Below are 21046 nucleotides of genomic sequence, written 5' to 3'. Positions count from 1 at the left end.
ACAGTGTGGAAACAGAGACCCAGTGTGCGGAGCCTCCCGGGGCCCACTCAGACGGCCCCTACAGCCAGACCACAGCGTACCTGCGTGGCACAGAGCGCTACAGTGACAGCAGCAGTGGTCCTGGTCCTCCAGGCCCTCGGGGGCCTCCGTGTGTGGCCCCTCCCAGCTCGGCTAGCCTTGCCTGGGCACTGCGAACACGCCATCAGCCTGCCAGCCTGGCCCTCCGCAAGCAGGAGGAGGAGGAGAACAAGAGGTGCAAGCCCAGTCTCTCTGACAGCTATGAGCTCTCCACAGACCTGCAGGACAAGAAGGTACCCTGGGGTATGGGGGTGTGTATACAGAATGTGTCTGTACTGTATGTTTTGAACTCTGTGTCGTATGTGTTGTGTGTAGAGAGAGAGAGAGAAACAAGAAGCGTGATGACATGCGTTACTTTACTGTTGTGGTAGCCCTGTCTATAACTCCTCTGTCAGGTGGAGATGTTGGAGAGGAAGTATGGTGGCTCCTTTGTGAGCCGCAGAGCAGCCCGAACCATCCAGACGGCCTTCCGCCAGTACCGCATGAACAAGAACTTTGAGCGCCTCCGCAGTTCGGCGTCCGAGAGCCGCATGACGCGACGCATCATCCTGTCCAACATGCGGCTGCAGTACTCGTTTGACGACCGCCAGCCGCAGCAGCAGGGGGCCGGAACACAGACCAACTTCACACACAGCGTGGGCATCGGCCCTCCTCATTCACCTGACGCAGAAAGGACAAGAGACTACACACACCTGGAGGACTCCTTCACCAAACAGGTTGGTCTGGTGCATTCGCTATAGCAGTGATATGTTGAATCAAGTGACTAGTTAACCTCTTACATCTAGACGTTCCGCTAGCGGAACACCTGCTCCAATATCCAATGATAGGCGTGGCGCGAATTACAAATTCCTCAAAAATACAAAAACTTCAATTTTTCAAACATATGACTATTTCACAGCATTTTAAAGACAAGACTCTCCTTTATCTAACCACACTGTCTGATTTCAAAAAGGCTTTACAGCGAAAGCAAAACATTAGATTATGTCAGCAGAGTACCAAGCCAGAAATAATCAGACACCCATTTTTCAAGCTAGCATATAATGTCACAAAAAACAAAACCACAGCTAAATGCAGCACTAACCTTTGATGATCTTCATCAGATGACAACCCTAGGACATTATGTTATACAATGCATGCATGTTTTGTTCAATCAAGTTCATATTTATATCAAAAACCAGCTTTTTACATTAGCATGTGACGTTCAGAACTAGCATACCCCCGCAAACATCCGGTGAATTTACTAAATTACTCACGATAAACGTTCACAAAAAACATAACAATTATTTTAAGAATTATAGATACAGAACTCCTCTATGCACTCGATATGTCCGATTTTAAAATAGCTTTTCGGTGAAAGCACATTTTGCAATAATCTCAGTAGATAGCCCAGCCATCACGTCTAGCCATTTAGACACCGACCAAGTTTAGCCCTGATCAAACTCCGATTTACTATTACAAAAGTTTCATTACCTTTGTTGTCTTCGTCAGAATGCACTCCCAGGACTGCTACTTCAATAAAAAATGTTGGTTTGGTCCAAAATAATCCATCGTTATATCCGAATAGCGGCGTTTTGTTCGTGCGTTCCAGACACTATCTGAAATGGTAAAGAAGGGTCGCCCGCATGGCGCAATTCGTGACAAAGAAATTCTAAATATTCCATTACCGTACTTCGAAGCATGTCAACCGCTGTTTAAAATCAATTTTTATGCCATTTTTCTCGTAGAAAAGCGATAATATTCCGACCAGGAATCTCCTTTTCGGCAAACAGAGGAAAAAATCACAAAGACGGGGGCAGCCAGGTCACGCGCCTAAGCCCACAGTCCCTTGATCGGCCACTTGAGAAAGGCGATAATGTGTTTCAGCCTGGGGCTGGGATGACGACATTCAGGTTTTTCCCGGGCTCTGAGCGCCTATGGACGACGTAGGAAGTGTCACGTTAGAGCAGAGATCCTTAGTAAAAGATAGAGATGGCAAAGAAGTTCCAGAAATGGTCAGACAGGCCACTTCCTGTAAAGGAATCTCTCAGGTTTTGACCTGCCATTTGAGTTCTGTTATACTCACAGACACCATTCAAACAGTTTGAGAAACGTTAGGGTGTTTTCTATCCATATATAATAAGTATATGCATATTCTAGTTACTGGGTAGGATTAGTAACCAGATTAAATCGGGTACGTTTTTTATCCAGCCGTGAAAATACTGCCCCCTAGCCATAAGAGGTTAAATGAATTCTCAGTTAGAGATTCTATTCCTGTTTGAGTCTCTGTTTTGTCATACTGCAGGTTGAATATCTGTCCCTTACTGTACCAAGATGTTCTATCCTCTCCCTCCATGTGCCGTTCAGGTGAAGTCCCTGGCTGAGTCCATGGACACCGCCCTGACCTGCCGTAGCGGGCGGGATGACTCCCAGGAGGACTTTGGAGAGTGTGTGTGGAGCAGCAGCAGTAACCCCTCCTCTCAGAGAGGCCTGTGTGAGAGACCCCGAGGAGGGGGAGGGGGCCTCAGCATGCATGGAGACAGCACAGCCACCTCCTACAGTGATGTCACTCTATACATGGACGACTGCATGCCCTCCTCACCCCTCTCACTGGACCGGGCCCCCAGCAGCACAGACACTGAGTACTGGGGCCCTGGGGGAGGCGTGGGGGCCCGTGAGGACAGCAGGGACACTGAGGGAGGGGGTAGCAGTAACAGCCGTCGCAGCACTCCCTGCACGGAGTGTCGAGACTACCGTCTGAGGGGCGCCCACCTGCCCCTGCTCACCATCGAGCCCCCCAGCGACAGCTCCGTGGACATGAGCGACCGCTCGGACCGTGGCTCCCTCAGCAGACAGATCTACGAGCAGGAGCCAGTGGGAGGAGCGGGCTCTCCTCAGGGAACACTCAAACACTCCCCTAACACTCCCCGCTCTGTCTCCACAGCCGCAGCGCAGGGCCAGACCCGCGCCCCCGGCCGGGGCCCCCCCCTGCCCACTCAAATCCCCCACCACGTGGCACACCACCATCACCACCACCCTCACCACCACCAGTACCCAGACACCCCCTCGTCCTCCTCCTCCCCCCAGCAGCCCCCAACCACCCCCCTGTCCTCCTCCTCCTCTGCTGCGCTGCCCCCTGGTGGCCTAGAGCAGCCCTGTCTGTCTGATGGGGACAACGACTCTCTCAACTCCACCACCAACTCCAACGAGACGGTGAACTGCAGCTCTGGCTCCTCGTCTCAGGACAGCCTGAGGGAGCCCCTACCCCCCCTGGGCAAGCAGACCTACCAGAGGGAGAGTAGACACAGTTGGGACTCACCGCCATTCAACAACGACGTGGTGCAAAGACGCCAGTACCGCATCGGACTCAACCTATTCAATAAGTAAGACTTTTGCAATCCATTTATATTTTACATTTAAACTACGTAAAACAACCACATGTCACAATCAACCACATATCACAATCATTGAATGTAAAACCTTCGAAACAGGAAAAGTAGTGTCAGGACATAGTGTCAACGAGAGGGAAGTGGGAGTCGTTCTCTTGTGATTTGTCATTGTCTGATTGGTCTCTGTGGTTCTCAGGAAGCCAGAGAAAGGGATCCAGTACCTGATCGAGAGAGGCTTTGTGTCCGACACTCCGGTCGGGATCGCTCGCTTCATCCTGGAGAGGAAGGGCCTTAGCAGACAGATGATCGGAGAATTCCTCGGCAACCGGCAGAAACAGTTCAACAAGGACGTACTGGAGTAAGGGAATGAGGGACGGAGAGGGGGAGGATTCCGAATGGGAGTATACAGTAAACAGGGGATTACTAGAAGTAATTGGAGAGGCTACTGTTACAGTAGTGACTGTGTCTCCTGTGTATGTTATAGCTGTGTGGTGGACGAGATGGACTTCTCAGGTATGGACCTGGACGATGCTCTGAGGAAGTTCCAGGCCCAGATCAGAGTTCAAGGAGAAGCCCAGAAAGTAGAGAGGCTCATAGAAGCTTTCAGGTGTGTGTATATTGTATGTGTTCAATAGTCAAACTCATGTGTCTATTGTGTTGTTAGACTCTGGAAATAGATTGAATGTACAGTGAGAATGTGTGTTGTTTTTGGAAATCTCTCTGAAATCTACACTACTACTACTCTTGAAAGTACTTGAAACATATTCTCCTTTCTCCCCCAGTCAGCGGTACTGTGTGTGTAACCCGACGCTGGTCCGCCAGTTCCAGAACCCAGACACCATCTTCATCCTGGCCTTCGCCATCATCCTCCTCAACACGGATATGTACAGCCCCAACGTCAAAGCAGAGAGGAAGATGAAGATAGAGGACTTCATCAAGAACCTCAGAGGTGCAGTTGGAACAAGCAGATCCATACACATGCGCACAAACAAAACATTGAACTTAAGGTCCTCATGTGAGAAACAAGATTCTCAGGCTGGCCCCCAGACTATAACATGGCAGTATACTGTGATCAGTGATGACTATTTCCACTGCGTTTGTTTCATCCTTTTGGGTTGTATGAGTTTTGAACTTAAAAGTGAGCCTGCTACCTCCCAGACACTCATAATGCAAGACACTTCCCATCAAAGAGTTCTTTCAATTGAATGAGCAAAATATTTAAACACAGCAGGAAGTAGACTGATGTAGGCGCGTTTAACGCATTAAAAGCCTCTCTCTTTCCCTGTGTGTCTACTAGGAGTGGACAACGGCCAGGACATTCCCAGGGATCTGTTGGTTGGGATCTACCAGCGCATCCAGAAGTGGGAGCTAAGGACCAACGACGACCACGTGTCCCAAGTGCAGGCGGTAGAGAGAGTCATAGTAGGCAAAAAGCCTGTGAGTTGTCTGGGCTTGAAATGTAACTGTAGCCCCGTGTCATTTCCCTGTTTAGCCTGTCAACATCTGTGGTACTATGTGTTGTTGCTATGTGTTACTGCATTGACAAGCTGTAACACTAGTTTGTTCTTTGTGTTACTGCTCAGCCTTAGGGAGATGTAATTCTAAACTATTTTCTTTCTTTGTGTTTTGTGTAGGTGATGTCTCTGCCACACCGCAGGCTGGTATGCTGCTGTCAGCTCTATGAGGTGCCTGACCCCAACCGACCCCAGAGGACAGGAGTTCACCAACGGGAGGTCTTCCTGTTCAACGACCTGCTGGTGGTGAGGCTTCCTAACACATCCTCCTAACAATGGGACCTCCTATGAGAGCCTCCTGCTAATGCATATGGAGAGTTGGAGACCATCAGGCTATCCTAAACAATGTAGAAATATATATTATGTTCTCTTTTCCCCTCCCTTTACAACCACATGTTCTCCATGTGCCTTCTCAGGTGACTAAGATTTTCCAGAAGAAGAAGACTTCTGTGACGTACAGTTTCAGACAGTCCTTCCCTCTGGTGGAGATGCAAGTCCACATGTTCCAGAACTCATGTGAGAGCCTGTTTCCTCCTCTGCCTCTTCCTCATATTCAACACTAAACCCCTCCAGACATCTGCACATTTACTTATCAGTAGTTTTCTTCTCTGTACGCTCTGTACTCTTTCTCTCCCTCTATTAAGTTGATGAATATGCTCCTCTCGTATCTTTGAATGAGTTCACTCTCGTTTCACTCTGTGTGTGTCTCTGTCTGTCTTTATGACATCGGTCATAAAGTTAACAGCCAGATGGTAAATGTTATGTTTTTACATTATTCTCTTTCTCTGTCTGTCTCGGTCACCCAGACTACCCCCACGGTATCCGTCTGACCTCAGCAGTGTTGGGTGGAGAGAGGAAGGTCCTTATCGTGTTTATGGCTCCCAGCCAGCAGGACCGCACCCGCTTTGTCAGTGATCTTAAAGAGAGTATCGCTGAGGTGCAGGAGATGGAGAAGTACAGAGTGGAGTGTGAGTACACCTCCCCCTGTTGGTCATTATGGGGAACTACAGCTGTGTGTGGCTCGACAGTGTAATAGAGTAACTATTGCTTTCCTGCATCTTACCCTATCCACCTGTAAGTGAAAAACAGGAAGAAAGGTAGTGATGTGTATTAACTATTTCTATTGTCAATCTTCTTCTCTCGGTCTTCCTCTCAATCTCTCTTTCTCTCCGTAGCCGAGTTGGAGAAGCAGAAAGGCGTGATGCGGACTGGCCTGCTGACCGGCTTGGTCGGAGGTGGAGTGGTTGTGAAGGGTGAGGTGGCGAACGGCACCCTGGGAAGGCCCAGTCTAGATGACAACTACTCTGCGGGAGAGGGACTCAAACGCTCTGCGCTCAGCTCATCTCTCCGAGACCTATCAGATGGAGGTAAAACACACAAACACACACACACACATACATACACTACCGTTCAAAATTTTGGGGGTCACATAGAAACGTCCTTGTTTTTGAAAGAAAATAACATTTTTTGTCCATTAAAATAACATAACATTTATCAGAAATACAGTGTAGACATTGTTAATGTTTTTTTTTAATGGAATATCTACATAGGCTTATAGAGGACCATTATCAGCAACCATCACTCCTGTGTTCCAATGGCATGTTGTGTTAGCTAATCCAAGTTTATAATTTTAAAAGGCTAATTGATCATTAGAAAACCCTTTTGCAATGATGTTAGCACAGCTGAAAACTGTTGTGCTGATTAAGGAAGCAAAATAACTGGCCTTCTTTAGACTAGTTGAGTATCTGGAGCATCAGCATTTGTTGGTTCGATTACAGGCTCAAAATGGCCAGAAGCAAAGAACTTTCTTCTGAAACTCGTCAGACTATTCTTGTTCTGAGAAATGAAGGCTATTCCATGCGAGAAATTGCCAAGAAACTGAAGATCTCGTACAACGCTTTGTACTACTCCCTTCACAGAACAGCGCAAACTGGCTCTAACCAGAATAGAAAAAGGAGTGGGAGGTCCCGGTGCACAACTGAGCAAGAGGACAAGTACATTAGAGTGTCTAGTTTGAGAAACAGACGCCTCACAAGTCCTCAACTGGCAGCTTCATTAAATAGTACCCGCAAAACACCAGCCTCAACTTCACCAATGAAGAGGCGACTCCGGGATGCTGGCCTTCTAGGCAGAGTTCCTCTGTCCAGTGTCTGTGTTCTTTTACCCATCTTAATCTTTTATTTTTATTGGCCAGTCTGAGATATGGCTTTTTCTTTGCAACTCTGTAAAGAAAAAGAAAGGAAGGTCTTCGTTTCTGGCCATTTTGAGCCTGTAATCGAACCCACAAGTGCTGATGCTCCAGATACTCAACTAGTCTAAAGAAGGCCAGTTTTATTGATTCCTTAATCAGCACAACAGTTTTCAGCTGTGTTAACATAATTGCAAAAGGGTTTTCTAATGATCAATTAGCCTTTTAAAATTATAAACTTGGATTAGCTAACACAACATGCCATTGGAACACAGGAGTGATGGATGCTGATAATGGGCCTCTGTACGCCTATGTAAAATCAGCCGTTTCCAGCTACAATAGTCATTTGCAACATTAACAATGTCTACACTGTATTTCTGATCAATTTGATGTTATTTTTAATGGACAAAAAATTATATTTTCTCTCAAGAACAAGGACATTTCTAAGTGACCCCAAACTTTTGAACGGTAGTGTATGTATGTATGTATGTGTATACATATACACACACACACACACACTACCGTTCAAAAGTTTATATATATGTAAGTACATACGAACCACTTCCTGGAAATTGTGTCTTATGCTAATAAAATACTCTCAGTAATCCTGCCGTTTAATAGAGATATTCTATATGCTCTTTTTACTGACTGACTGTGTTCTTTATAATGATTCATAGAAATCCTTCAGACACTAATGTCTGGACACTGAGAGTAGAGGGTACCTGGTCCATGGGGCTGTTTGAGATTCTTCCTTTGCTTCTTCTGGTCTCATCTTGTTCTATTATCTCTGACAAATGAAAGAACACTAGCTTCTGCAAGCAATATCTTTCACCTCTCTGCAATCTCACTCTGCAACATTCTGTTACTCTATTTCCTCTCTTTTGTAACCTGCCTCTTCCTGGCTGGGTGCAGGTAAACGTGGTCGCAGAAACAGTGTTGGCTCCCTCGACAGTACCATGGAAGTAAGTCTGAATGGACAAACTGAATGGTGTACCTGCCCCTTTAATACATATACCTCAAACATAGCCATCCCAGTATATCCCTTTAACAGAGCCATAAACGCGTAGTCTTTCCCCTTGTCCTCGTCCTTGACCCTGACCCCTTCCTCAGCATGCTCTGTGTGTTTGACATGTGTGACTGACATGTGCATGCGTGTGTTCTGGAATGAGCTTTTCATACCTCTGTGCTCTTGTAACAGTGTAGGTTCCGTCCCTCTCTTCGCCCCAACCCGGGCTCGAACCAGGGACCCTTGCACACATCAACAACTGACACCCACGAAGCATCGTTACCCATCGCGCCACAAAAGCCGCGGCCCTTGCAACGCAAGGGGAACAACCACTTCAGGTCTCAGAGCGAGTGACGTCACCGATTGAAACGCTATTAGCGCGCACCACCGCTAACTAACTAGCCATTTCACATCGGTTACACTCACCCCCCTTTTGACCTCCTCCTTTTCCGCAGCAACCAATGATCCGGGTCAACAGCATCAATGTAACAGTGTAGGTTCCATCCCTCTCTTCGCCCCCAACCCAGGCTCGAACCAGGGACCCTTGCACACATCAACAACTGACACCCACGAAGCATCGTTACCCATCGCGCCACAAAAGCCGCGGCCCTTGCAACGCAAGGGGAACAACCACTTCAGGTCTCAGAGCGAGTGACGTCACCGATTGAAACGCTATTAGCGCGCACCACCGCTAACTAACTAGCCATTTCACATCGGTTACACTCTCACAACAGCCTGTGCATGTTCTTGTTCTCAACTCTTGTTCTTCTCCATTCTTGCATTGTCAAAATCGTTATTTTCATTGGTTTGTTGTTGGTTTGCAGGTGATGTGGTGTTTGTCATTGCAGTGTTCCAGTGATTTGTCCAAGGCGTTCTGATAGGATGTCATATGCATGAATTACTTCCTTTCCAGAACTCCTTCTCAACTCTCCTTCCTCTTCCTCTTTGTCTTCCTCAGGGTTCCATCATTAGCAGCCCCCAGCCGCACCAGCGTTACCCGGTTCCCGGGTGTGGTCCCGGGCTGCTACCCTACAGAAGACTACCGGCCGCATCGCCCCATCCTGAGCCCCGGAACGGGGGTGGGGGGTGGGCCGGGGCAACAACACACCACTGCTGGGACGGGAGTTGGGGGGGGTTCCCAGCAGTGTAGAGAGAGCAGGGGTGGGGAGTGGCCCTGGGGGGGGCAATACGGGCTCCTTCCTGGGCTCTCTATTCGGCAGCAAACGCGCCAAGCCGCCAAGTCCCCTTATACCACCGGGGCCACCCTACCCCGCCCCTGTCCCCCCACCCACTACGGGAGGGCCCCCTCCTCACTCCCCATCATCTCTGTGCCAGTCGGAGGGGGGCCCTTCCAAGATCCAGGCCCTGCATGCTCAGTACTGCCACACGGCCGCCGTGCAGCCCCCTCCTCCCTACTACCATCACCATCGCTACCACGTCCAAGCTGGCCCTCCTCCCTTGCCAGGCGGGGGCGTGCCCCCTCATATCCTTCAGAGAGGGCCGTTCCCCTGTCGTCCTCCTATTGGCCCCCCTCACGCCCAGCTCCAGCAGCTGGCCCATCTCTCCCAACTTTCCCAGCATGGCATGCAGGGTCGCTACAGCAACATGGCGGTGGGCTGTCCTCCCCCCCTTTCTCCTCACTCCCAACATTCCCAGAACCCCCAGTTCACCCTGTACCACACACAGCCCACACACTCTATCAGGGCGGGCGCCATGCCAGGCAAACCTCCTCTGACTTTGTCTCACTCCCACCCGCACCCCCACGCACACTCCCACACCCACCCCGGGCACCCCCTCAGTGCCGCACCGCACCCCGCCCCCCACCCACATCAATCTCGCTTCATCTTCGGCACGCTGCCCCACCAACATCAGCATCAGCAGCCGTCCGCGTCCGTCAACACCCATCACGCTGCGCCCGCCGCCCAGTATCAGCCCCAGTACCCTCCTCTCTCTTCTATCCCCCCTCCCCCCCCCCACTCCCCTTTACCCCCCCCTTCTACCCCCCTTATCCCTCTTATGCCTCTCTGCCCTCACCCCCCCCAGCACCCCGGGCAGCCTCAGCAGGGGCCCCAGGTGACGGGAGCTGGGGCGACTGGCACAGGGGGCAGCTCCAAATCCAAACCTATCAACCGGATCAGCACGGTGGTGTGAGCAGCAGAACGTGGGGCCACAGAAGGCAGAGGTCAGAGGGCAGGATGGAGGAAGGGGGCGGAGCTAGGGACAGGGATAGAGCCAGGGCTAGTAGAGGTGAGCAGGACAGCAGCAGCAGTAACAACAGCAACAGTGACAAGAAGAAACGCAACTTATTTCGCCTCTGCTACTTTCACCTCCGCTTCCCACACATGTAGACCGAGAGAGCAAAGGAAAGAGAGTTGGAGCTGAATTACCTGAACACATACAAGACACACAGGCAGAATAAACACACATAAAGCAATGCCCACATAAATGTAGGCACACAAATATGTTTGGATATAGGCAAATAAGTTTCTCAGGTGAACTCTGTCAGCACACAAACTCATAAGGGAGAGTCACAGGTAGGAGCAACACACACACACAAAATCAACAATTTCTCTAGCCATAGAACTGATGCTGGTTATAAATGTACAGTAGAGGGCCTGTACCCAGTGTTTCACTGTCTGAAGTATTATTGGAAACGCTGGACTTTGCCAAGACATGAGCTTGAGAGTGTTTTAAACATAAGTACCAACATGTAATTGTGCAACGTTATGAATGGGGCAAATCTGACGATGAAAACACGCAAGATTTGGTTCTGGTGTTGTTGAAATAAGGACAATGCTGACCAACAGAAAGACCATCTCCACCCACCTGGATATGAAAAAGACTTCACCACTAAATACATTCCAGCAGGGTTGTGCATTGTAAACAGCCATTGAGGATAGTTGCAAAAATAATCCCCTCGATTTTGCAATAATTTATTCAGCTTCATAATAGGTTTGTCAATTACCACGGCAGGTCTTCATCACTGAAAGGTATCCTTTTTTTAAAGTAGACCTCAGAGACATTTGCTTTGTCTTCAACTTTTATGACTCACAGTTCAATGGCAGTCTTAGGCTCTATGGTCTTTTACATGTAAAGAGAAGTCAGCTGGTTTCATAGGATTTACATGCATTCCCTATAGGGTGTGTGGATTAATGATGCTACCAATAATATTTTTGAATGTTTTTAAGCCTTTTTGCTGTTGTATAAATGTTACATATATAATTGCTGAGTATGATGAATATTGTCTAATAACATAACTGTTTTGATCCAGTGATTAATTAGATATTACAGATGTTTGATTGATTAAAAAATGATTATACAGAGGATATATACACTTATTCATTCCCTCATACTTGTATGTAATGAGGGTGTTATAAAGTGTGATTTATTTTTGTTCTCTATGATGGTTGCCATTGATAACTTCTATTATCAGTTATTATTATTGAATGTTAAAAATATTAGTTCATATTTAGGACAATTTTTGTTCTTAGAGAGTTGTGTACCCTATATCTCCCTCCATTTTGTCTGTTTATTTTTAGGAGACTGGTGATTGTGTGAACTAGTAGTTGCACAATGTCAAAAAGAAAATGGTTAATTGGAGTCAAAATGCATATGAATTAATATGCTTTCCCACCTCAGACCCCTCTGAAAGATCCCCTTAAGGGCTTTGACCATTTACCTGCTCATGGACAATGATCCTCATTTCATTGGTGACCCTGTCGTTTATGTCCTCCCTGTTATCCTCCCTGTTATCTTCCCTGTTATCCTCCCTGTTATCATGGGACTCACTCAGAAGCATCTGGTCTTGTTGAGAGAGTTTCTCACATGGCGTGTGTTTGGATGGTCTATGTCTTTGAACAAGCACGCTTTGTAATATAGTTTTGTGGTTTTGCACACGTGGTGTCTTAAAGTCAAAAATAGCATTATTTTAAACACCCTCCTCACATACCCCCTTGCCAGTCCTCAGAAGACTAATAGCCTACGCCCCAGCACCCTTACTGAATGGGCTTGTCATTAGATCAAACAGGTTTGTTAATCTTCTCATCTCTGTTGACCACCTTTCTTACTTCCTCTCTCTGTTTTTCTATTGCACTGTGTTTGAACAATGGTAGATTGAACAAGGGATTAGTGTTTCAGGATAAAGGGAATCATTTAGTTTTAGGATGGTGAATTGTAGTTAGACATGCTAGACAATACTTGAGGACAAAGAAGAGACAGATTAATGTTAAAAGCCAGAACAAGAATATGGGTAGTCAGGGAAAAATGTAAGGTTTTAGGGGTGGTTGAGGTTGAAGTTTTTTTGTTGGCTTTTTCCTGCATAATTCCCTCTGTATTGTCCCTTTGGGACCCCTCTTGCATGAATATATCTGCACTTATTGAATGGATTGTACTGTATAAATCTGAATGTACATATTGAGGTGTGTGTGTGTGTGTGTGTGTGTGTGTGTGTGTGTGTGTGTGTGTGTGTGTGTGTGTGTGTGTGTGTGTGTGTGTGTGTGTGTGTGTGCGCGTGTGCATGTTTGTGGGAGTGTGCATGTGTGCGTGTGTGAGAGAGAAAGACGAGTAGGGGACTTTGGTTTGAATATTGAATTATTTTTATTTTAGACTGAGGGTGAGAGAATAATTTGCAGTAATTAGGTGTTTGTATGTCAGAGAACTAATTGATATTATTTTAAACATACAGGAAGTATGATCTTAAGACTTTAATTTGTGTATGTAATAAGTATTAACTGGAAGAGTAGAGAATTGAGATGTGAATATTTATTGCTTCTGATATATTAAAAAGTGTCCTTGCAGTGAAACAATCTTCCGTCTTTTATTGATGTCTTCATGACAGAATAAATGTCTGCAAATGTTATGGACAGCAAAACATTTTCTTTATTTATAGGGGGGGTTTGGGGGTTGACTGACTCCTGCTATCAGAGTCGTTAGAGTCGACTCTCAAAATTAGCTACAGCTGCAATGTCAGTGTGTGCACACTAATGAATTAAGTGATCGATTAGCAATGCATATGGAGCAAGGTTATTATAGTTGTGCGATTTTCTATTCTTTTTTTTTTCTGTTGATTTTTAGATTTGATTTGAAGTTCAGTTCAGTTTCAGTTAGTTTTCAGACTTGATTTGCTAGATTTTATTCAGTTTAATTTTGATAAAAACATGAATATTTCATTTTTACATTATTTAGTTTCAATTTTAGTGTTAGAGACAGAAAGTAGCCTTACGCATGGGAGGCTAGGAGCCATTTATGTGTTGTAGGCCTAAAGCAGGGGTATACTCAAGTACTATTTGAGACAGTCCGGGCACACACATTTCCTGGGTGGCAAAGGTCCGGAACAATATTGTCATTTATCAGCATAATAACAAACCCCCACCTCGCAACCCATGTGACCCCAAACTGTTGAAACTGTTCACAAATTTGCAGGTTTAAAGCTAATTTCCTACAATTCTACAAATGTTTCACATCTTATGTGTGTTCATATGATACCAGGAGTTGAATCCTGGCCGAATTCCAAAAATAAAATAATAGCTCTCTCACCTTGTCTTTATCCTGAAATTCTTTGTGGGTGCTGTTCAGATGAACTTTGAGGTTGGCAGGGCTTTTCCCTTTATCTCTGTTCCACACGCTGCCATCTTCTGACACTACAATACATTTGTTTTTGTCCGTTCTATCAATGTACTAAAAATAATCCCATATTAGGCTTTGGCTTTTGTGACCGACCACTGCTGGTGTTGGGTTTGCTGCCAACATTGTTCACTGGATAGAAAACACTCTGGAGTTTCTAAAACTGTTAAAATAATGTCTGTGAACTGATATGGCAGGCGAAAACCCGAGGAGAATCCATCCCAAATTTTTTTATTTTGAAACACAGTCCATTCAAATGCTTGTCTATGGGATATTCAAAGGAATTCCTCCCAGATTGCAGTTCCTATGGCTTCCACTAGATGTCAACAGTCTTTAGAAAGGGTTTCAGGCTTGTTTTTTGAAAAATGAGTTAGTAGTTGTAGTTTTTCAAGGTGGCTCTCATTTGGACTGTAGTCTTGTGGCATGCATGGATGAGGGCGCGCACTTCGCTATTTATCTCCGGTATTGAACATACTATATTCCATCTTAAAATGTATTGTTTATTTACATATTAGGGTATCTGAGGATTGATTAGAAATGTTGTTTGACTTGTTTGGACGAAGTTTATTGGTAACTTTTGGGATTCCTTTATCTGCATGTTGAACGAGTGAAACGGGTGGATTACTGAATCAAACGCGCCAACTAAACTGACTTTTTTGGGATATAAAGAAGGACATTATCGAACAAAACGACCATTTGTTGTGTAGCTGGGACCCTTGGGATTTCAAACAGAGGAAGATCTTCAAAGGTAAGTGATTTATTTTAGCGCTATTTCTGATTTTTGTGACGCCTCTGCTGGTTTGGAAAATATTTTTAATGCTGGTGTATGCGTGTATGCGGGGCACTGTCCTCAGATAATCCCATGGTATGCTTTCGCCGTAAAGCCGTTTTGAAATCTGACAAAGCGGTTGGATTAACAAGAAGTTAAGCTTTTAAACGATGTAAGACACTTGTATTTTCATGAATGTTTAATATTACGATTTTTGTATTTTGAATTTCATGCTCTGCAATTTCACCGGATGTTGTCGAGGTGGGGCGCTAGCGGCACACCTAGCCCAAATTACCCAACAATGCAGTTCAAGAAATATAGTTAAGAAAATATTTACTAAATAAACTTAAGTAAAACATTTAATAAAAAGTAACACAATAAAATAACAATAATGAGGCTATATAGAGGGGGTACCGGTACCGAGTCAATGTGTGGGGGTACATCTTAGTCGAGGTCATTTGTACATGTAGGTAGGGGTAAAGTGACTATGCATAGATAATAAACAGCGAGTAGCAGCAGTGTAAAAACAATGGGGGGGTCAATGTAAATAGTCAGGGTGGCCATTTGATTAATTGTTCAGCAGTCTTATGGCTTGGGGGTAGAAGCTGTTAAGGATAATTTTAGACCTAGACTTGGCGCTCCGGTAACGCTTGCCGTGCGGTAGCAGAGAGAACAATCTATGACTTGGGTGACTGGAGTCTTTGACAATTTTTGGGGGCTTTCTCTGACATCGCCTAGTCGGATCTGCCCCTTTTTTTTCAATTTTTGCCTAAAATGACATACCCAAATCTAACTGCCTGTAGCTCAGGACCTGAAGCAAGGATGTGCATATTCTTGATACCATTTGAAAGGAAACACTTTGAAGTTTGTGGAAATGTAAAATGAATCTAGGAGAATAACACATCTGATCTGGTAAAAGATAATACAAAGAAAAAAAGGTGTGTTTTCGCGTATTTTTTTGTACCATGAAGGCTATTCCATGTGAGAAATTGCCAAGAAACTGAAGATCTTGGACAACGCTGTGTAATACTCCCTTCACAGAACAGCGCAAACAGGCTCTAACCATAATAGAAAGAGGAGTGGGAGGCCCCGGTGCAAAACTGAGCAAGAGGACAAGTACATTAGAGTGTCTAGTTTGAGAAACAGACGCCTCACAAGTCCTAAACTGGCACCAGTCTTAACGCCAACAGTGAAGAGGCGACTCCAGGATGCTGGCCTTCTAGGCAGAGTTGCAAAGAAAAAGCCATATCTCAGACTGGCCAATTAAAAGAAAAGATTAAGATGGGCAAAAGAACACAGTCAATGGACAGAGGAACTCTGCCTAGAAGGCCAGCATCCCGGAGTCGCCTCTTCACTGTTGATGTTGAGACTGGTATTTTGCGGGTACTATTTAATGAAGCTGATAGTTGAGGACTTGTGAGGAGTCTGTTTCTCAAACTAGACACTCTAATGTACTTGTCCTCTTGCTCAGTTTTGCACCGGGGCCTCCCACTCCTCTTTCTAATAGCGTTTCAATCAGTGACGTCACTCGCTCTGAGACTTGAAGTAGGGTTTCCCCTTGCGTTGCAAGGGCCGTGGCTTTTGTGGCGCGATGGGTAAAGATGCTTCGTGGGTGTCAGTTGTTGATGTGTGCAAGGGTCCCTGGTTTGAGCCCAGGTCGGGGCGAAGAGAGGGACGGAACCTACACTGTTACACCTATGTAGATATTCCATTAAAAATCTGCTGTTTCCAGCTACAATAGTAATTTACAACATTAACAATGTCTACACTGTATTTCTGATCAATTTGATGTTATTTTAATGGACATTTCCAAACTTTTGAACGGTAGTGTACATAAAAACACAGAACATGTGAAATATGGGTCTACTTCTCTGCTATTTAAATCTGAAATCAGAATGTTAACATCTTCTACCAATTCAACAATATAGCTGTTTTGATAACTACTTTCTCTCAACTTTTACAAACAAATACAATTTTCTCCACTTTCCCAACAACTTACATAAAAACTATGAGCTTATGAAATCTTGGTCTGCTTCTCTGTTTTTCAAATCTGAAATATAAACCGAAATATCTTCTACCAATCAAATGATATCACTGGGAGAGCCCATTTAACTTTTATTTAAGACTGATTGTGCCACACAGCTCACCCCATCCCTTAAAAATAGCCCACTATAACAACCCTCACACTCACTAATCAAACTACAATAGTGACCCCACTTCCTATAGCTAACCTGGTCATGGCCTACCTATCTTAAACATGAAGTATTACTACTGTAATGTACTGCTACATGAAGTTCCGGGGCTACTTAGGCTACTCCGCTTGGTAAACGCCCTCCGTGCACCTTTTATTATGAAAATAACACCATTTATTTGCAGTATAACTATTGGAATTAGGCCAGGCATGCAAAAGACAAATTGTTAGTTTATCAATAGATTATTGTGTTTCTATGTCCTGCCTTGGTATAGGTTCTGAGATTAAATAGGTGTCACACCCTGATCTGTTCCACCTGGCTTGTGCTTGTCTCCACCCCCCTCCAGGTGTCACCAATTATCCCCTTTGCATTTTTATATATATATTTAAATTATTATTATTATTATTATTTATTTATTTTTTCACCCCAATTGGTAGTTACAGTGTTGTCCCATTGCTGCAACTCCCGTACAGACTCAGGAGAGGTGAAGGTTGGGAGCCGTGCGTCCTCCGAAACACAACCCAGCCAAGCCACGCTGCTTCTTGACACACTGCTCACTTAACCCAGAAGCACCAATGTGTCGGAGGAAACACCGTACACCTGGCAACCGTGTCAGCATGCCCAGCCCACCACAGGAGTCACTAGTGCGTGATGGGCAAGAACATCCCTGCCGGCCAAACCCTCCCCTAACCCAAACGACACTGGGCCAATTGTACACCACCCCATGGGTCTCCCAGTTGCGGTCAGCTGCGACAGAGCCTGGAGTCGAACCAGGATCTCTAGTGGCACAGCTACCACTGCAGTGCCTTAGACCACTGCGCCACTCGGGAGGCCCCCCTGTGCATTTATACCTATGTTTTCTGTTTGTCTGTTGCCAGTTCGTCTTGTCTCGACAAGCCTACCAGCGTTTTTCCTGTACTCCTGTTTTTCTCTCTAGTCCCTGTTTTCTAGTTTTCCCAGTTTTGACCATTCTGCCTGCAATGACCCTGAGCCTGCCTGCCGTTCTGTACCTTGTGACACTGCCCTGGATTACTGACCTCTGCCTGCCTGCCCTGACCCTGAGCCTGCCTGCCTTTCTGTACCTTCCGGACTCTGCTCTGGATTACTGACCTCTGCCTGCCCTTGACCTGTTGTTTGCTTGCCACTGTTTTTGTAATAAACTATTGTTACTTAGAACTGTCTGCATCTGGGTCTTATCCTGAGGTCTGATAATAGGAAATGATGTCACGCTCCTATTGCACAGCAGTACTGTAGCTTACCCATACTGTCAAATATTTTACATAAACTACCGGTCTATTTACTCTGTTGGCAGGATGTTTTAATCTTTAGCAGTAATGTATGCTGTATCTGGAAAAAGACTGTCAGTTTCTGAAAGAGAAAACAATGCAAATGGTTGTGGACCTGTCCACAGAACGTATGAATTCAACAATGTTTTGCATTGACTTTTTCCCCATCCTAAATAGTCTGAAACATTGTCTAAAAGGCAAGCTACAAAAAAAAAAAAAAAATTACGGTACTTACAGTATCTTACTAAGGCCTACTTCAATGTAGAAGATCAACTGTTAACTTGTTAAATTCGACTGTATAAGCCTACTACTACTACCTAGTCTCCCACTGAAGGCTACTATCAGCTATTTATAAAACAGTCACTCCTTTACAAATTTGTAACAGATTGTATGAATTGGAATTCGTAAAATATCATATGAATTGCACAAAAAAAGATATATGGCAGGAGGTAACATATCATACAAAATGAATGACGTTGTACACAATTTTGGCTCGTGAGTTCTACTTTCAGAACTACTGGATAAAAACTACTGGATAAAAAGTATTTAAAACCTCTGGAATGCATCTTTGAAACATTTTTTACTTCTTCAACTACCACACAAATGATTTTAAATAGCTATATTAAGTCACACAATTTTTCTCCATGGAAAATTACCATCCAGTTGATGTTGATATTGTACTACACTGTTGAGGGTGCTTGCAAGTAAGAGTTTCGCTGCACTTTTTATACCGGTCCTGCTATCTGGGATCCTTGTGACTTCCCTACCCCATTGAAGTTTAATGTAAAATGGTCGGTGGCGATTTTAGCATGTACATCTCGGTGGGGCAAACTCACTACACAACACTAAACAATACATTAATTGCACTATAACAGTGAAAACCAGTGCCCAAAAACTGTTAGGGCCTACATAAAGCTGTCCCCTCAGCAGAGCTTTCTTTTCAGCACCGTGGAGTGAACCCTTACGACATCTACACCTGGGTATCAGAGGATCCTTGTCTGGCAGCGAAACTGTTCATTCAGCCTCATTTACTGCCTTTAAAAAACATTACTGATATGGCTGACTTGCTTAAACAAACGTGGTTTCTACTGACAATTGAGATGTACAAACTATGGCATAAGGGAACGGTGAGCAGATAAGATGCAATCCGTAATTTCAATTAAGACATTAGTGAGCGAGCTATGATGGACATAGTCAATATAACAATTTGTTCAGCACTTTTGAAATGTACAGGACAGAATTCAGAACATGGGCCATTCTTACAGTATTCTCCGTGTACACCAAGTCATAACGGTATGACAAATAAAGGGGGCATATAAAGAGACAATGAAAGCTCTTACAATATTCAATGATGACATTTCTCTAAAACAGGTTATAGGCTACATGTGCACCACCAAGTCAGAACAGTAGGCTAAGTTATCAGGGGGAAAGGGACCAAATTATTAGGTTGGGGCACATGGGCTACTAACAGCTTACTACACAACATACACTTAGTATTACTTTCTTAGCTACAGTATACATATCTCCCTGGCATATTACATAATTTATGCAGCAGCATATACGTAAGACATGTTTGTCATGAAACGTTTTCATTAAAGTCTGGCATTCTTTGGATTTATGGTGCTTTCAAGACAACTGGGAACTCTGGAAAAAAACAAGGTCAAATCATGACGTCAGTGATCTTCTGGCCTTCTTTAGAGGCCCAAGTTCCCGACTTGGAATTCCCAGTTGGATGACCGCTCAAAACGTATTTTCCCAGTCGGAGCAAATTTTTTAAGAGTTCCCAGTTGTCTTGAACTCCTTAAAGTCTTATATTTCCCAGTTCCTAGTTTCCAGTTGTTTTGAACATGGCAGAAGTCATGCAGGATTGACAGCATGGCCAATGTATTCAAGTTTATCTGGCCTATGGTGTTGCGTGTGAATGTTCATCTTTTGAAGCTTGGATAAGAGACCCTTAAACTCAGACTTGGAACACGCACCCTCTCCACCGAATAGCAGGCAAGGGAAGCAAAAAGTGATTGCTTTGCGATGCTTGCAGTTAGACACTGATTCCTTCCAAACCACTCAATGTTGAATTTGCAATTTCCAACTTGTTGTGTAATGTTTATGTCCAATGGCCGATGAGCACTGATACGTTTTATCTATCATTTCTCTTCATATGACAAGGATTGAAAAGGATTTGCCAATAGATTGTCGATGTCATTCATGATGATGACTGCTTGTCTAGCTTGCTAGCTAAGATTTTGAAAGTATGACGTTGACATGATCATTCCAATCAAAGCTACGATAGATATAACGTGATTTGATGTTGTTTTATCTGTGGCTATGACCTTGAGCCTTCTTGGATAGGCACTTCTAATGTAAATATATGGCAGATTTACAGTGCTCATCGACCATATCAGTGCTCATCGGACATAAACATTACACAACAAGTTGGAAATTGCAAATTCAACATTGAGTGGTTTAGAAGGAATCAGTGTCTAACTGCAAGCATCGCAAAGTTGTCTGAACTTTCTACATCTCCCTGTAGATTTTGCAGCGACATAGTGTCCCCATGAGTGACAGAACACGGAGCCAATGATGGTGCAACTTGAGAAGATTTGTATCCCATACGCTTTGTATTTTCCCTGGCTGCCCCTCCACCACAGAAAGCACTGAGCTAGGCTGAAACACATGCATTTTGGAGCTGCCTCACTCAATAAAGTAAAAAAGAGAACATGTTTTCAGCAGCTTTATAAATTCAATAGATTATTTTTTTTTACATTGTTTGCAAACTGATATGTTATTTTGTATTATTATTAAACATATTTTTTTGCTATACACGTGGGGCTCTGCCCCCACCGGCCCTGAATGAGGAGACTCCACTGAAAATGGTTAAGGTTATGTTAAGGTTATGTTAAGGTTATGTTATGTTATGGTTAGGGTTATGGGTAGTGGTAGGGGTTACGTTTAGGGTAGAAACAGCCCAGGGATTCTGGACAGCACTGACCATTTATAGCTACTGTAAACGGTGTACGTGACTAATA

The 21046-nt window shown here is 44.7% G+C and overlaps 1 protein-coding gene across 10 annotated transcripts in view; it reads left to right on the top strand.

Moving 5' to 3' along the window:
- The window catches only part of LOC106567312 (IQ motif and SEC7 domain-containing protein 2), a 54145-nt gene extending 41192 nt beyond the window's left edge, over positions 1-12953 (top strand). For 8 of the 10 annotated variants that reach the window (XM_045693204.1, XM_045693205.1, XM_045693203.1 and 5 more), the window contains 13 exons: positions 5-329; positions 474-794; positions 2422-3437; positions 3640-3801; positions 3928-4050; positions 4226-4392; positions 4741-4880; positions 5078-5203; positions 5374-5473; positions 5764-5925; positions 6133-6324; positions 8058-8107; positions 9110-12953. In XM_045693204.1, the coding sequence (XP_045549160.1) occupies positions 5-329; positions 474-794; positions 2422-3437; positions 3640-3801; positions 3928-4050; positions 4226-4392; positions 4741-4880; positions 5078-5203; positions 5374-5473; positions 5764-5925; positions 6133-6324; positions 8058-8107; positions 9110-9301 (3076 nt within the window). In that variant the 3' untranslated portion in view covers positions 9302-12953. The remainder of the gene's footprint in view (positions 1-4; positions 330-473; positions 795-2421; positions 3438-3639; positions 3802-3927; positions 4051-4225; positions 4393-4740; positions 4881-5077; positions 5204-5373; positions 5474-5763; positions 5926-6132; positions 6325-8057; positions 8108-9109) is intronic. The other 2 variants (XM_014136448.2, XM_045693206.1) reach the window with 2 other exon arrangements.
- The last annotated feature ends 8093 nt before the right edge of the window (positions 12954-21046 follow it).

Source organism: Salmo salar, chromosome ssa13, assembly GCF_905237065.1.
Source record: "Salmo salar chromosome ssa13, Ssal_v3.1, whole genome shotgun sequence".
Lineage (NCBI taxonomy): Eukaryota > Metazoa > Chordata > Actinopteri > Salmoniformes > Salmonidae > Salmo > Salmo salar.
The sequence above is the reverse complement of the archived record's forward strand: the minus strand, read 5'-3'. Positions and strand labels throughout refer to the sequence as shown.